Raw genomic sequence first — 18214 nt, 5'->3', positions numbered from 1 at the left:
CGAGCTCTTGTTTGCTTGGGTACTAAATGCAGGTGGCAGTAGAGCTCCTGGTGAAGTAGGAGGGACCCAGAAAAAATCCGGAGTGGATGCCTTCTGCATATGGCTCGCGGCCATGGGGAGATAACCTACTTGTCTAGAATGACACATCTATCTACTGGAAAAGATATTATCGAGATAAGGACATAATCTATTTATATGTTTTGTTTTAGTTTATTAGTTTACTTTATTTGCTTTTCATTAATGGGAAAACATCTTAGAGCAGCAAAACACTTTGAAATCTGCATATACTGTAGTCTAACACATGACAAAGATAAATATACAAAGTCTAAGAATGTTAAGTAATTGTCATACTCATTCCTTTGATAGATATTGAAATGGTTAACTGTGTATGTTCTGCTGTTTGTTACAATGAAGATATATTCTGTACCAGTATACAGTCTGCTCATCTCTTTTTAAATTTTAAAACATTATGCGTAACATATATTGTGCCTTTTATGTACATTTAAATAGGTTTTACTGTGTTTGTATGCATTTTTTATTCATATCTTTCTGCATATACTGTAGGTATGGTAAGTGTTCATAAGCATTTTTAGCTGAATACTCATAGATTAGAATTAATGCATCTTTATTAGGTTAAAATTCAATTTTGTTTTAATTATTAAAATTACTTTTGTGCATGTTCTTGTAGTGTCCTAAAGCATTGAATTAAGAAATTATATTATGGAATAAAAAGCTACTTTAATATTGGTTGTTCTCTTATATACATAAATAAATAAATGACCATTGGAGGCTTTAAGCAGAGAGGGGAAAAAGACATCTTTTATCCTGGTTTTTAGAGGGCATCAGCAGCTTGCTTTTATGAAAAAGTAACAGCTAAATGCACTGCAAATAATTTGCAGTAATCCAGTTCAGTGATTCATGTGTCTGCTCTAATGGGTCATAATTCAGGGTAAAGTAACTGAGTGCAGTCAGAGTATGGACACTGCTTATGCCAGGGACAGTATCTCTTCATAAAGCACACCTCACCAGAAGCAGTTTGCCAGTCCCCTAATACCCTTTGATGCTTTGATGTCCTGCATATTTTTCCGATTAAGTTTTGAGTGCCATGTTTTTAGTTGTATTTCTACATTCATTATCCTCACGTAGCCCCTTCAGCGGGTTTGCCATATATGATTATTTTTTAATGATGCCTTTCTTTCCACTTCAGCAGTTTAATAATCTAGCACATGGCTGCTTCTCAGTACTCAGCACTCACCTCCCCAGTATGGAAGAGGACATGTGCTTTGGCTTCAAAACCCCATTTGCAGCTTTAGAAAGCATGTTCCCTGTGGGATAAGATTTGTTTGCAGTAGCCATTCATTTTTATTACCCCTTTAAATATGTTTATCCAGAGTTATCAATAATCATAAATAACTAGTTTTCTTATCTTGTTGTGCCTTTTTCCCATAGACAAAATTGCTTACCCAGTACATACTGAATCTCGGCAAGTATGATCAAAACTATGACATCAGGGACCGAACAAGATTTATTAGGCAGCTTATTGTTCCGAATGAGAAGAGTGGAGTTTTAAGCAAATATGCCAAAAGAATATTTCTGGCTCAGAAACCTGCCCCATTGCTTGAATCTCCATTTAAAGGTACAATCTAAAAGAGTCCTTTGTTTTGAAAAAGTACTATGGCATTATGCTTTAAGTTGTTAAAAATATCTAGTCTCCTTTGCAATTGTGTTTAAAAATAATATAATTTATAGCCCCATCAATTTAAGCATTGTAAAAAAAATTATTAGTTTTCTGTTTTGTTTAAACTTGTCATTTTGTTTGTTGGGTTCATGTTTGTTTTTTAGGCTTGTGGGGAGATGTGAGTTTTAACTCTTTAACAGCATAATGAAGACAGATTAATCTAAATTCATTGATAGTAAGATATCAGTGAACAGTACTGTATACAAAAATAATTTTCAGATGCACTTTATAACTGTCTAGTTATTTTTCTCTTTTAAATGAAAGTAAAAGATGCAAAATGTTTTTAAAAAAAAAATTAAATCCTTACAGTAAAAATGTTTCAAAGCATGCTGTGTTGTTGATTCAGTTTTCATAAAGGTTTACCATTTTAAATTCTTTAAATGCTACAAAAGCAACTGTTTTGCAGAAAACTATTAAAATTCTAGATGTGTTTGTGCAAAGACATGTATATGGATTGTTTAACTGTGCTGTCATTCTTAATATTCACAGTAAAGTAATTTTTAGAGAAGCTACATTTCAAAGCAACACCTCTAAACACACTGACTGATTAGCTTTTTTATTGGCCATTATGGGAGAGATTATTGTAATCTATGGACTCAAATCATTTATTTGACCTATGAAGAGCTTCCTCGTTTGTATTTATTCTGTGACAATTGACGGAGTACAATGGCATTTCTCTTTAACCCTTATTAAGAATGTTCTGCGAGGTACAGAGCCTTTTACTCGTTTCATTTCCTCCTTACCTTTTTCTTTTCTTTTTTGTAGATAGGGACCATTTCCAGCTTGGCTCTTTATCTCATACACTTAACAGCAAGGCAACGGGCTACTTAGAGTTATCTAATTGGCCAGAGGTGGCACCTGATCCATCTGTTCGAAATGTAGAAGTAATTGAGTCGGTATGTTAACATTTCTATTCATAGTCTTGAGAAAGAAGACTGATAACTTGAAAATATTTTGCTGGAATTACTTAATATTTTTGATCAACTTATTTCCTGTCATGCATGCGTTTAGTTGAATGGGATTACAAGAACTCAACTATGAAAAATTAATTGTGAAAAAATTATGTGTAGGAGTGGGGGTTTAACGATGAGGGATGTTAGTAAAAGTTCCAAAGCGAATAGAATTTATTTTAGAATACTGAAAGGCTCGCAAGATACTTTGTTTCTGCTTTGACTTATGACAATTCTTACCTCTGTTTTAAGAAGAAACTCTTTTGTTCTACCCAGGCATTTTAGTCATGGAGTGATTGATGAATTTGTATGCCTTTAAGGAATTTATTTTTGCAAATCGAACCTCATGTCAGCATGATGGTAATAGCCAGGCATGATTTTTCTAAAACTTACCTTAGCCTAGTATATTGTGTAGAAATGTATCAGGGGTACCATAAGGATCAGCATTATCCCCTACAGATTTGTGAGTCAGGTATTATATTTGCATGGACAGCATGCAGTGGCATTTCCCATAGAACCAAGGATTATACATGAAAGATGACAACTGATTCTGGAATAGTAAGTGCTGAACTTGAGTAAAATAGAGATTCTGTTCCTTAATTATTGACCAAGAATTAAGAGTTTATCTTTAAAGGAGAAAAGCAAGTTAAATTCATGATCATTGTAAAAGCTAGGAATTTTGAGGAGGAAGTGATGTCTGCTTCAGGGATGGCTGCTTGAAAAATGAGCTCCATGCTGGCCTGGCTATAATCAGCTTAAACAGTGTGTTTTAAAACAATGCATACAAGATTCCCTTTATAGCAAATTGTAAGTGCTTCCCTCGACTGCTAAGTTGGAGATGCAGTCTGACCCTAACAGCTACAAGAAATCTACAAGAATTTGCTTTTTATTCAATGGAGTCTTCATTTCCTCTGGAATCCAAAACTACAGCCTCAGCGCCCTAAGGTTGTGCATTCAAACCCACGCTGCTTCTTGTGACACTCGACAAGTCACTTGATCCCCCCCCCCCCCCCTAGCCCCAGGTACATTAGATAGATTGTGAACCCACTGGGAAAGACATGGGGAAAATGCTTTGAGTGCTTGAATACATTCATGTAAACCATTCTGAGCTTCCTTGGGAGAACGGTATAGAAAATTGAATGAATGAATAAAAAATAAATCATCATAGTGACTCTTCTGGAAAATCTGAAAATATTATGGATACCTTAATACCAAAGCCGCTTGATGAAATGTGTCTGTGGATGCAGGAGATTCACACTGATCTGGGGGCAACTCAGACTGGAGTTAACCATGCTAGCAACAGATCTCTCAACTGAGATTAAAGAACTGCACTCCTGGGTAGAGGAAGCTTGAGTTGAATTTAGATGAGCAACATTCAGCATTAATAACTTTGGATGCAAAAATTATGACTTTCAATGTTACTGAAGCAGACCTAACAGAAAAGTTAGAATTTCATCCTGCCTGTCTGACATTGCCTCTTGGATGTCTCACCGTCACCTAAAACTTAATATGGCTAAAACTGAACTCTATCTTTCCACCTAAACCCACGTCCCTCCTCCCACCATTCTCTATTTCTGTGGATAACACTCTCTTCCTCCCTGTCTTGTCAGCTCACAATCTCAGGGTAATCTTTGACTCTGCTCTCTCCTCCGCTCAGATCCAACAAACCACTAAAATCTGCCACTTCCTCCTCTATAATATTACCAAAATCCGACCTCTTCAAGCACACTACCAAAACCCTTACTCAAGCTCTCATCACCTCGCTTAGACTACTGTAACGTACTTCTCTCAGGTCTTCCACTCAACCATTTCTCTCCCCTTCAATCCGTTCAAAATCCTGCTGCATGACTCATATTCCACAAGAGTCGCCACACTCATATTACCCCTCTCCTCAAGTCACTTTATTAGTTCCCCATCCATTTCTGAATACAGTTCAAACTTCTCTTACTGATTTACAAATGCATTCACACTGTAAGTCTTACAAGTGCATTCACTCTTTCCTCACTTATCTCCCCCTATGCTCTCTCTCCCCCCCAACCCCGTGAACTCTATTCATCGGGTAAGTTCCTCTTATCTGTACCCTTCTCCACTGCCAACTCCAGACTCCATCCCTTCTTTCTTGCCACACTGTATGTATGGGCAGGGATGGGGAACGAGCTCTTGGGTACAGGTTGGAGACAGGTACCAAGCTCATGGGGACGGGGACAAATTTTTTCCATGTGTCATTCTCTAGGAAGAGGCATGGCCAGTAATAAAAAGGAGGTGTTGATGCCCCTGTATAAGATTCTGGTGACACCTCATTTAGAATATTGTGTACCATTCTGGAGACCGCACCTTCAAAAAGATATAAAAAGGATGGAGTCGGTCCAGAGGAAAGCTACTAAAATGGTGCATGGTCTTTGTCTGGAATGCGTTGCCAGAAGATATGGTAAGAGCGGATAGCATAGCTGATTTTAAGAAAGATTTGGACAAGTTCCTGGAGGAAAAGTCTATAGTCTGTTATTGAGGAAGACATGGGGAAGCCACTTCTTGCCCTGTTATCGGTAGCATGGAATATTGCTACACATTGGGTTTAGGCCAGGTACTAGTTACCTGGATTGGCCACCGTGAGAACGGGCTATTGGGCTTGATGGACCATTGGTCTGACCCAGTAAGGCTATTCTTATATTCTTATGTTCATTATGGTACAGACTTAAAAATTATGGGTACAGACTAGAGAATGACACGGGGAAAAAATCTGTCCCCGTCACCGCCCCGTCCCCGGCCCACCATCCTCTGCACCGCCCCGTCACCGCCATTCCATTCACCGCCCCGTCACCGTCACTGCCATCCCTTTCACCGCCCCGTCACCGCCACTGCCATCCCATTCACCGCCCCGTCACCGTCCCCGCAGCATCCATATAAGCCTTAGTACTCTAATATTTAGCGTATTCCATTCTTATAAATCAAAGTTCCTGCTGCTGAACTAGAGAAAGAGATGTTCAGCTGGCAGGGCTTTGTTTATAAATTTTTATTAACACAACTAATATACCACCATAATGTTTCCGACAGAGGACAAGTATGCAATAAATGCATTTGCTGTTTCAATGCCAGTGCTCAGCAGAACAACAGACAGCAATATGGACATTCACCTTATGTAGTACTTTTTTAATATATAAAAATAGGCAAAATTAGTTGCTGTTTTATCATTATATTTTCTTGCCATTATAGTATTCTTCATTGATCATTTTTCTTTTTAAATTCAAAACAAATTCAACCTATCTTGTGTCCCAGCATGAATTCATGTTTCACTCAATTGGCTGTTTCAAGGGAATTAACCCTCCAACTTCCATTTGCAAAAATACCCAATGTTGTTCCTTCTATGAGCAATATTTAAATTATGAGGAACAACATTGGGTATTTTTGCTGAATTGTGTGACACCATTTGGGCTGAACATGAAGATTGAAAATGCCTGGTTAGCCCTGGACAGATGATTTGAACAGCCAGGAGCCTGTCCTGGCCATTTAAATCATTTTGAATATCTAGTCCAATGATAACAGAATTAGGGTGATTATAGAAACATAGAACTTTGTTGATCACTAAAAACAGTGGAGACTAAGGGTCTATCAAGCTCAGCATCCTGTCTTTGACACTGGCCAGTCTTGGTCTTTGGAACTGCCCATTGTGTCAGAAGCAATAGGGATTAAGTGACTTGCCCAGGGTCACAAGGAGTGTAGTGTAGCTCTAACCACTGGATTTAGAAGTTGGCTTCTTTTGGGATCTTTAACTCATCATCGCTAGGACTCGAATCTGAGTCCGTGGCACCTAACATAGAATGGAATTAGTATGGCAAAGTAATGAAGAATGGTCCAGCAGCCCCCATCCTCCCTCCACCTCACCTTATATTCGTTCCGAGTTTGCCGGCTTCCTTTTTCCCTAGCCGCACGCGTTCAAAAAGCCGTGCATTTAGCCAGCTCCCTCCCTCCACCTCACCTTAAATTTCGAGTTTTCCGGCTTCCTTTTTTCCGAGCCGCACGTGTTCAAAAATCCGTGCACGCGCGGCTGCGCGAGTCAATCAAACTTCTCCTCTCCTGCAACTTCCTGTTTCCGGTTGCGTCAGAGGAGAAGATTGATTGACTCGCGCAGCCGCGCGTGCACGGATTTTTGAACACGTGCGGCTCGGAAAAAAGGAAGCCGGAAAACTCAAAATTTAAGGTGAGGTGGAGGGAGGGAGCTGGCTAAATGCTACGGGCGGGCGGGCGGTGGCTGCGGGGACCGCGCGATCCTTGATACCTCACTGCGGAGACAAGACCATTCACCGCCCCGCGGGCGGTGAATGGCCTTGTCCCCGTCGCCGCAGCGACTGCTAGTTTTCTTCCCCGTTTTCGGCGGGTGACCCGCGGCTAAAATGCGGTGGCTGCGGGTAAACCGCCACCGTGTCATTCTCTAGTACAGACTTAAAATTATGGGTACAGACTAAAAATTATGGGTACAGACTTAAAAATCTCAATATATGTACTTTGGAGGAAAGGCGGGAGAGGAGAGATATGATAGAGCCATTAAAATGCACAGGAGTTGAGTCTTTCATTTAAAAGAAAGCTCTGGAATGAGAGGGCTAAGATGAAGTTAAGAGGTGATAAGACTATCTGAATTCAAGAAAGCATGGGATAGGCACATGGGATCTTTTAGAGAGAGGAAGAGATAATGGTTACTGCGGGTGAGCAGACTGGATGGGCCATTTGACCTTTATTTGCCATCATGTTTCTATGTTTCTACTTGGTCTCTGGGTTGCGGTGTCCCTGAGTGGTCACCGCTATCTCCAATTTATTTATTTATTGTAGTATTTTTATACCTCTTATAGACAAGCGGTTTACATTCAGGTACTCGAGTATTTCTTTTTATTTGTTCTGGTGGGCTCACAACCTGGCAAAGGTACCTGGGGCAATGGAGTATTAAGTTACTTGCCCAGGGTCACAAAGAGCAGCACTGGGCTTGAACATGTAACCTCAGGGTGCTGAGGCTGCAGCTCTAACCACTAGGCCACTCTTCCACTCCAATATTATTAAATGTTTATATGACTATATTAAACTTGTTATATTTGGAACCAGGTAAACCTATGCTGATGATATTTATATATTACAAGAAGTAAATTTGGATTTGAGATATGTCTTCTAACATTTGCTTTTGTATATCTAGACTCCAAGAATGGTCCCTTAAACTATGAATGAAGCTGAATTCTACTAAAACCAAATTATTATGGATCAGATCAGAACTTCTAGAAAAAAATTTTCTGAATACTGGAGAACTATTTTATATTGAAAATTTTATTAGAGCGTTGGGCATAATTCTGGATTCAAATCCTACTTTTCATTAACAGATGGGGACGACTTCCCTATGAGGAAAGGCTAAAGTGGCTAGGACTCTTCAGCTTGGAGAAGAGAAACCTCAGGGATGATATGATAAAAGATCTATAAATACTGAGTGGAGTGGAAAGGGTAGAAGTGAATCGCTTGTTTACTTTTTCCAAAAATACTAGGACAAGGAGGGAAGGGATGAAGCTACTAAGTAGTAGATTTAAAACAAACCAGAGAAAATATTTCTTCACACAATGTAAAATTTATTTTCAGAGAATATATTGAAATCATTTAGCTTAGGGTTTAAAAAAAATTGGGATCATTTCCTAAAAGAGACGTCCATAGGCCATTATTGAAAAGGCTTGAGGAAATCCAATGCTTATTCCTAGAATAATCAGCATAAAATCTGTTTTTACTACTTAGGATTTTGCTAAGTACTTGGGACATCGTTTAGCCACTATTAAAAACAGGATACTGGGCTTCATTGACCGGTCTGTCCCAATATGGCAATTCTTATGTTTTGTTCTTAATTTACCTAGAAAATGTTTCTTTAGTTTAATAATAATAATAACTTTATTTTGTATACCGCAATACAACAAGCAGCTCAGAGCGGTTTACAGAGGAAGAGACTATACATATACAGCGATGTTACAGAAAATATTGTCGAGTACATTGGTAACAGATTTCAATTACATTAGTAAGCCGAGAGAGGTTAGGTATAACTGGAAATATGTCAGATACAGCAGGTGATTCAGTGATATAACAGGGTAGGAAGGAGTCAGAGAAATTTATCAAAGAGGTAGGTTTTAATTGATTTCCTGAAGGATTGGTAGGAGGGTGCACTTGAAATGAGGCCTTAAGTCAGTTAGATCACTTTTCTATCAATATCATTTCACAGTTCTTGTTCAGTCAATTGTATTATCACAACAGGATTACTGCAATTCAGTTTACTGTGGTATTAATGCTGATAATTTGAGAAGATTACAATTGATTCAGAATAAATTTCAGCATCTAACACATTATTTGAAAAAGTCTTCATTGACTGCCTCTTAATTTCCAGAATTAAGGGCTCCTTGTATCAAGCCGCGCTAGCGGGGTTAGCGTGCGTGACTTTTAATCATGTGCTAACCCCTGCGCTGGCCAAAAAACTACCGCCTGCTCAAGGCAGGCGTTAGCGGCTAGCGCAGCCGGCGGTTTAACGCGCGCATTAAACAACAAGCGCGACTTGATAAAAGGAGCCCTAAGTTTGAGTACCTATATGACTTTTAAAATTTATCATGGGCTCTGCTGCCCCCTTTAGTTTTTCTTTCTACACGCAAGCCGGAAGGAGTCTTTCTGATCTGCTTGGTTTATTTAATCATTTTTTCAATATTTTGCATGGCATTTTGAAGGATTTGGTGCTAAGAGCCCCCCTAATCGAGGGTCCAGCTCTGCCTGCGTGGAGGAGAAGCAGACTTAGGTCTGCAGATGACAGGCCAATAACTCTGTGGTACTTGTTGTCCAGCCTGTAGAAACCTTTTGGAGCTCAGGATCCATTCCCTTTGTAGCATTGCTCCCTTACTGCATTGCAGGTGCTTAAGCGTAAGCTGTCAAAGCATCCATAGGGTGCTCAGCAGGTGCTGACTGCATTTTACCTCCCCTCTTTTGTGTTCATGAGTCCACTGGGGTTCAAGGCCCAGTCAGACACCAGTCAGACTGGCAGCCTGAAGATTCAGCATTTGAGGAGCGGGAATGAGGGATGGGGGGGAGCACTCTAGCCTCTTGTGCAGCCCTCGGTCTTGCAGAGGTCCGGCAGCATGGTCCCAGTCATCCTTCCTAGAAGATTATGCAAGGCAACCATCTTGCTTCCTTCTGCTCCTCTGCGAGAACAGCCTAGCCTCCGCATCAGTGTTAATGGGGCCCTCTGATGTCTTTCCTCATCACTTGGTGGGGCCCCGGCACGGCTCTTGCTGGCTCCCCACGGTGTGCGTGACTGGCATGTGGGCCAGCCCTCCAGACTCTGCATGCCGATGGCGGGCTGTGCCCGGTCACTCTGCTTTTGTGGATTACTTCTCAGCCCACCATTGTGAAGCGCTCGTGCCTTCGGGTGCCTCGCACATGTTCCCACATTTCGTGGCTCGTCTTTTGAAGCGGCTTTGGAGGGTGGCAGTTCCAACCTAGCATACCAGCACCTCTCCTGCATTGAGAGGCGGAGGTCGTGGTCCGTTGCTCACTCTGTCACCACTGGCAATGTTGGGACAGTAGACTGTAATGAGGCCACTCGGTGCTTGTCCCAAGCTTTTCTGGGGTTTTGTGGTCATCTGGTGGGCCAGGTTTGGCATGTCTGGTTTAGTTGCTTGCAGCAACGAGGGTTGGATATAAGGAAAGCGACACAAGCTGTGCTCAGCAAATTACCCATCCCCGCGGCATCCCATCCTCAGCTGGGCTGCAGAGAGGTATTAAAAACAAACAAAAACACTTGTGGATTCCTCGTTCCGAAGGTCTGCATTGTGGGGGAAAAAAGTTACTTACTCCTGAGGCAGCTGGGTGCTCACCTAAATTAGCCGGGCGGAGCGCTCGGCTAAAACACGCTAGGGATAACACTGCACTAGATACAGTGGTGGCCCTTGGTCAAGGGAATAACCTCACTGGAGTGTCAGCAGCTGTGTGCTCAGCCCAAGGTAGATTCCTTGGTAATGCAGGTAACTAAGCGCACATCCCTACCAAGTGAGGTAGGCATGGTATTAAAAGTTATGCAGGATCTCTGAATGGATGTGATTCTTAAGAGATAATTTGAAGCACTGGCCTTGAGAATCAAAGCAGCTGTAGCTGCAGTAGCTTCCTTTGTGACATGCAGCTGTCATACCAGGTTGCAGAGTCTCGAGCTGGTGGAGGACAAGCCTTTACCCCAGCTTCTTTAACTGGAGTGGATTATGTAGCCGATGCTCTCTACAACATCATCAGAGTCATGAACAAAGTTTTGGCTTATTTGGTCTCAGCCCACAAAATGCTCTGGATCAGGCAATGGGCAGGAGATTCCACCTCTAAGGCTCCCCTCAGCAAACTGTTTTTCAAGAGACAAACATTGTTTGGAAAGGTACTGGATGATCTCATGACCAGCGTGGCAGATCATCGGCCAAGATCTCTACCTGACAGCAGACCATAAACCTAGAGGCTCCGGGAGGTCTAATTTTAGTGGCTCCAGGTGCTTTTAGCAGTACTCAGGAGGAGCCTTCTCTTAGAGATCCCTCCAGGGAGTCAAACAGATTGTCAGATCCCAGGCAGAGCCAAGACTTCAGTTCTTGTTCCGCTACAAACTCCAAGAGAGCACAGTGATGCCAGATCTGAGGCATTCTCCTTAAGTTAGGAGGATGGCTCTCAGACTATGTGGAGGCCTGGGCACAGATCTCATCAGACCGTTGTATACTGGAGAACATTCAGAGTGTTTACAAGCTTGAGTTCATTCAATCCTTAATGTATTGGTTTGTGGACTCTACTGTAGAGCAACCAGAGAAAGCAAGCAAGGTCGTGGCTACAGTTCAGAGGCTGTTTATTCAGGCCATAAAGTCTGTGCAGCCTGAAGATTCAGGCTTGGGCAGATACTCTATCTACTTTGTTGTGCCAAAGAAAAGCTCAGACAATTGGAGGCTTATTCTGGATCTTATGCATGTCAAAGCAGCGCTGAAAGTTTTGCACTTTCACATGGAGACAGTACATTCAGTCATAGTGGCGATGGTGTCGGGAAAATTTCTGGCCTCTCTGGATTTGATGGAGGCCTACCTGCACATTCCCATGTTTCCAGACCACAGAAAATTCCTCAGAGTTCATGTCCTGGAAAACTATTACCAGTTCTCAGCCTTTCTCTTTGGGCTGGCAACAACACCTTGCACGTTTACCAAGGTGATGGAGGTGGTAGCTGTCCATCTATGCAAGATGGACAGGCAAGTTAACCCATACCTGGATGACTGGCTGGTCAGAGCTTCATTGTTCCCAGAAGAGGAACAAATGGTGGCTTACGTGGTCTGGGTCCTGCACAGCCTGGATTAGATAGTAAATTTCTGAAAGAGCTATCTGGTTCTGTCCCAATCCTTGGAATACCTGGGGGTCATCTTCAACACAGCTAAAGGTCATGTCTATTTTCTAGAGGCACGTAGACAGAAGCTTTATGCCCAGATAATGAGTTTGCTGGCCGTGTGGCACTACCTCCAAGCGCTAGGCTCCATGTCAGCCATGATAGATGTGGTCCCCTGGCCGAATGCTCACATATGTCCTCTCCAGAACATGTTGATATTGTGGTGGTCACATTAATCAGACTCCTGCAGATATCTCTGCGTTGGACCCTGGAAGCCCATGCCAGTATGCGCTGGTGGCTCTGCCCACAGACATTATCAATGGGTAATGGTGACAATGGTTGCCAGCCTGTTTGGCTGGGGGGGGGGGTTCTTTGCAACGGTCACCCAATCCAGGAGCATTGCTCGACCTCAAAAAGGAAGTGGTCGATCAACAGATTGGAACTTCAAGCCGTTCATTTGGTGTTGCAGAGGCTGCAGAAGAGTCTAGACCAGTGGTTCCCAAACCTGTCCTGGGGGACCCCCAGCCAGTCAGGTTTTCAAGATATCCCTAATGAATATGAATGAGAGAGATTTGCATATAATGGAAGTGACAGGTATGCAAATCTCTCTCATGCATATTCATTAGGGATATCTTGAAAACCTGACTGGCTGGGGGTCCCCCAGGACAGGCTTGGGAACCACTGGTCTAGACGAACATGCAGTTTGCGTCCTCTTGGACAGTGTTACAGTGGTGGCATATTTCATCCACCAGGGAGGCGCCAAGATTGCACAGCTGAGTCTGAAGGCTTGCTTACTGTTCAGGTGGGCGTAGCTTCATCTTCAGGCTCTCTTAACAGCACATTAAGTGGGAATAGACAATGTCCAAGCCGATTTCCTCAACAGACAGACACTGGATCTGGATGGATGAATGGACGCTGTCTGCAGCAGCCTACGAAGTCATTGTTCATAGCTGGGGTTGCCCAATGTTTGACCTGTTGGCAACAGCAAGAAACAAGATGGTGGACCAATTCGTCAGTTGAAGATCTAAGCCTGGAAGCACAGGTCTGGATTCTCTGATCCAGCCGTGGCCAAAGAACGAGTTCTTGTACATGTTTCCTCCATAGCCCATGATAAGCCGGATTCTCAAAAGGATTGCAAGCTCGGAGAGCAGTCATTTTTGTAGCGCCAGATTGGCCATTTAGACCGTGATATGCAGACCTAGTGTGTCTTCAGATGGGCGCAAGTCTCAGACTGTGAGTACAGTCAGACCTTCTTTTTCAGGGACTAGTGGTCATAGATGATCCAGATCGCTCTTATGGCATGGCTCTAGAGCGTGCAGAGTTAGCATGCAAGGAATGCTCAGAAGTAGTCATTGCTATCTACTTAGGGCCAAAAGCCTACAATGGTCTCTGCTTATGCTAAGGCATTGTAAACTTTTCACCACTGGTGCATTCAGAAGAAGGCAGAGCCTTTCTCTGCTCCAATTTTGATGGTGTTAGCCTTCCTCCAGTCTATCCTTTCCTCCAGTCTATCCTTGACAAGGGACTTACAGTGGCATCCCTGAGTTCACGTGGTGGGACTCTCTTGTTTCAGTGCTCAAAACCAAAAGGCTTTATTGGTTTCTCATTTGAAAATAGCCAGATTCCTAAAGAGGGCACTGCGGCTTAGGATCCCCGGTAAAACACAGGTTCTTTTCATGCAAATGTAACATGGTGTGGCAAGGCCTCAGTCAGGCTCCATAAGAGCCGCTGAAGGAAGCATCCTAGATGGATCTGACACTTGAGATGTTTTTTTCTTGTAGTCATTCCCTCAGCAAGAAAAGTATCAGAGCTACAGACTCTTTCTTGCAGAATTCACAGAAGCCATAGTTTCTTTGTGCACCATTCTATCCTTTTTGCCGAAGGTTGTTTCAGATTTCCATGCCAATGAAGAAGTCAGATTACCGGTGTTCCAGTCTACAGGTTCTAAGAAAAAGGACTGGATTCTGAAAAAGTTGGATATAAGAAGAGTGCTTCTAAGATATATTGAAGTCAACAATGTGCGCAGGTTATCTGACTATATTTTTGGGTTCACTAATCAGGTTAGAATTTGCGCACCAGCTTTCAAGGCCATGATTCTAGATGGATCCATAAGTCCATTTCATCAGCATATATTGCCAGTGGGCAACAATTGCCAGCCTTCATAATGGTGCAGTTGACTAGAAACATGGCAGCTTTAGCTTGAGGGGGGGGGGTGTGGATCTTCCCAGGGGAGATTTATAGGGCAGAAACCTGGTCCACTCTACATACCTTTGCCAAGTTTTACAGAGTGGATGTAGCGGCAAGGGAGGACTCCATCTTTGGGTCCTCAGTGTTACGAGCCTGCTCAGTGATCCTGCCCTAAATTTCTGGGACTGCTTTTGTACGTCTTATCTGTCCAGAATGATACACCTATTGCATTAGAAAAAGTGATTAGGTTCCTGCCTTGCTAACATCTTTTCTAGTAGATAGGTGTGTCATTCTGGAGTCTCACTCTGTCATCTCCTGTACCTGCCTACTGTCTCAATATGAAAGTTGAGTCCAAGCTGATATTTGGATGTCAGTCAGTCTTTAAGGGTATGCAGAAGAATCTATTACTGTAGAACATTAGGGTTTATTTGAGCTCCATTAATATTTGGATGTCGGTCAGTCTTTAAGGGTATACAGAAGAATCTATTACTGTAGCACATTAGGGTTTATTTGAGCTCCTTTAATGTTTGTTTGGAATGATTGTTTCACTGTCTTGATTGTTCAGTGACAATGTTTAATATGTTTGTTTTCAGAGCAGAACAGAGTTGTAGTTAAGGGAGTTTCCCCGAACCCCTCCTTCACTTGTGTTTTCTGTATGGGGCTATCACCTACTTTGGTACAAACTGAAGGCGGTAGCAGAGCCCTCTAGTGAAGGAAGAGGGATTCAAAAGCTGGAGTGGATTCCTTCTGCATGGCTTGTGAGCACTGGGATATTACCCATCCATCCAGAATGACACACTTATTTACTAGAAAAGATATTAGCAAGGTAAGAACCTAATCTCTTTCTCTCATTCTTTGTCGTTTATTTTTACCTCTATTTGGAATGAATTACTAGTTAATATAAGATCATGTACATCTTATCAAATATCTTGTAAATACCTGAAAGGTTTTCTTTTTCAAACACTTTTAGAATGATAATTTTAATAAATGTATTATTGCTTTGTTTTCTAAAATTCTTATTATGAATCACTTCGAGCCCTTATGTTGGTCAAGGATGATGTGATATAACAAGACAAAAGATTAGATTAAATTAGATTAGATTAGAAGTATGAAAATTGTCCTTAAAGTGTTTGAATTTTAATTTTTTAGATGAAAGATTGGAAAACACCATTAGCAAAATTGAAGAATGTGAAACCTGATGGAGAATTTTACTCAGAGTCTGAAGAGGAGGAGGATGAAGCAGCCATCTCTACCACTACCAGTAGCAGCAGTAGTAGTAGTAGTAGTAAGTTGTTGCATAACTACAACTACACTTCATCCTAAATATGTACTGAAGGTTCTGTTAGGTTGATCTATTTGACCTGTAGTGCAGATTTTTGTTTATAATTAAAAGCTAAGTTGAATCTTTGTGAATATTCTTTTTTTAAAATTTACTTTATCAATAAATTTACAAGTATCCACTTGTTCAGGAAATACAGAGAATAAGAAATTTAACAAGTAATAAGGAATATTATAATATCCAGAAAGGAAAACAATGATCTCTTCCTTAGATCACAATCTAGATAGGAAAGATGAGATCTCCAAAAATATTTTAATAATTAGAAAAATAGGCTTAACGGGTTATAACATCATCTAAGTTTAAGGGAACCCTATCATTCTGGAGCAACTTCTTAGTATCTGAAAAGGCTTAGGGCTTCTTTTACAAAGATGCGTTAGGGCCTTAACGCGCGGAATAGCGTGCGCTAAATTTCCACACACGCAAGCCGCTACCGCCTCCTGTTGAGAAGGTGGTGGTTTTTTGGGTAGGTCACGCTAATCTGGTGCATGCGCTAAAAACGCTAGCGCACCTTTGTAAAAGTTGTTCAAGAGCAAAAAAGGTATACTTTATCCCAACATATTTGACTAGACATTTACATGAGTAGCTTAACAAAAATGTCTCATGTTCAGAAATAGTTTCCTGCGTTCTTGGGTTGTCTTTGTCATATGTGGGAAAACCCAGATTCTTTGTCCAAGAAATAAAGCTTGACAAATTTGAAAAAACATACACATTACTGCATTTAAATCCTGTTCAAATACAAATGAAACAAGAAGAGTAGAGTGAGATTCAATTTCTACTAGGGATTTTACCAAAAATTCAGATACATTTTTCATATCAATAAGTTGTAACTTATCAACTTTAGGGGAATTTCCTGGCTTCTTTTTTTCAGGAAGATAATAAATCCAATTTATAGGTGGTATTGTTTCTGTAGTAATGAATATTCTTTTGAAATAAAATAATTTCTACTGCTCGCTGTTTTGTTTGAGTGAAACGAAGTTCACCTCATCTTCAACTCTTAAGTTTTTAGTCTGAAATATTACAAAATTGAGTATTTGCTTACCCTCATATTTGTGCTACTGTTCTAATGTTTTGTTTCTTGACTGCCAGGAAAGATAAAGTAAAAAGGGATTGATTAAAACAAATTAAATGATAGAAAAAGTGATTTAACTTGTGGTACTTGGGGCAAGGGTTCTTAATCTCTTTTCCAGTGCAATAGGACAAGTGGGTTATTTCCTCATGGACGCAAGCCTCTGAAGATGGAATCACCCCAGATTTTTTTCTGAACCCCTTTTTCTTCACTGAGAGCTGTACTGCCACCTATACTTTTTCCCTTCTGCATGTGAGTCAGATGGAGTATTTCTGTTCTTCTCTGCTCTTTATTTTATTATAGTTATTTACAGATTTTCTTTGGTCTTTCGGTGCTTTGGAGCTTCCCTGTTTGTAGGTCCAGCGCTACCTGTGTGGAGAAGAAGCAGATGGTGATCTGCAACTGACAAGTCAATCCTTTGTGGTACCTGTTGGCCAGCCTGCAGAAGACTTTTTGGAGCTTGGGGCCATCCTTGGTTAGCATTTCTCACCTACTGCATGGCAGGGGTTTGAGCGCAAGCTATTAAGCATCCATGGGAGGCTCAGCAGTGTCTTACAGGGTGCCAGCTGCGTTTTTGCATCTTCTGGTGGTGCATTTGTCGATCCACTGGGGTGGGAGCTCTGTCAAATACCTTGTCCAACTGGAAGCCTGAAGATCAGTGTTGGAGAAGATATTCTAGATGAGGCAGTGATTTCTTCTCCCTTTCCAGCTACTGTTCAGAGCTGAGGCAGGCTGCAGCACATTGCCTGTGAAGTGAATTGGGATCTCTATCCTATGGCATGGGAGTCCCAGCAACTTTTTACCCAGCATAAAGTGGATTCCATGGCTATGCATGTTACTAAGCACACCTCTCTTCTGAGTGAAGTTGGTGCAGAATTGCCAACTGGATGTGGTTCTCTACAGACTTTTCAAGACTTTGACTTTGGGAGTCAAAGTGGCCTCATCGGCATCCGTTGTGACACGTGCCTATCTTTCCAGGCTACGTACTCTGGAGTGCAAGGAGCTCATACCTCAGCTCGTTTTGTCTGGAGTGGATTATGTGGTGGATGCTCTGTATGACATTATTTGTGTCATGAGTAAAGAGTCGGCTTACTCAATCTCTACCCGCCGAATGTCTGATCAGACAATGGGCTGGAGATTCCACCTAGAGAATGACACGGGGCCAAATTTTCACCGTCCCCACAGGAACTCAATTTCCACATCCCGTTCCCTCTAGTTTTGGCACTGTCTCTGTCCCTGCCCCTGTCCCTGTCCCATTCCTATTCCTGTAAGCTGTGTTTTAACTGCCTCAAAAGCCTTGAACACTTATGATTTTAAAGTGTTTGAGACTTGTGCAGATAAGGTCAAAGCTTACAAGAATGGGGCAGGGACAAGAAAAGAACTTGCCGGGATGGGAAAAGGAGTTCCCATGGGGACGGGGAAAAACTTATCCCTGTGTCATTATCTAATTCCACTTCTAAAGCTGCTCTTAGCAGACTCTCTTACAGTTCTTATTCGTAAAGGGACTGGACAATCTTATAACTTGTGTGGTAGACTATTGACCCAATAC

The 18214-nt window shown here is 41.8% G+C and overlaps 1 protein-coding gene across 2 annotated transcripts in view; it reads left to right on the top strand.

Annotated features, from left to right (window-relative positions):
* Window positions 1-18214, top strand: part of AP3B1 (adaptor related protein complex 3 subunit beta 1) — a 516639-nt gene that overhangs the window by 249889 nt on the left and 248536 nt on the right. For both annotated transcript variants that reach the window (XM_033929417.1, XM_033929426.1), the window contains exons 16-18: window positions 1450-1636; window positions 2504-2634; window positions 15410-15545. In XM_033929417.1, coding sequence (XP_033785308.1) covers window positions 1450-1636; window positions 2504-2634; window positions 15410-15545 — 454 coding nt within the window. The remainder of the gene's footprint in view (window positions 1-1449; window positions 1637-2503; window positions 2635-15409; window positions 15546-18214) is intronic.

Source organism: Geotrypetes seraphini, chromosome 1 (assembly GCF_902459505.1).
Source record: "Geotrypetes seraphini chromosome 1, aGeoSer1.1, whole genome shotgun sequence".
NCBI lineage: Eukaryota > Metazoa > Chordata > Amphibia > Gymnophiona > Dermophiidae > Geotrypetes > Geotrypetes seraphini.
This window is presented reverse-complemented; position numbering and strand designations above follow the sequence as displayed.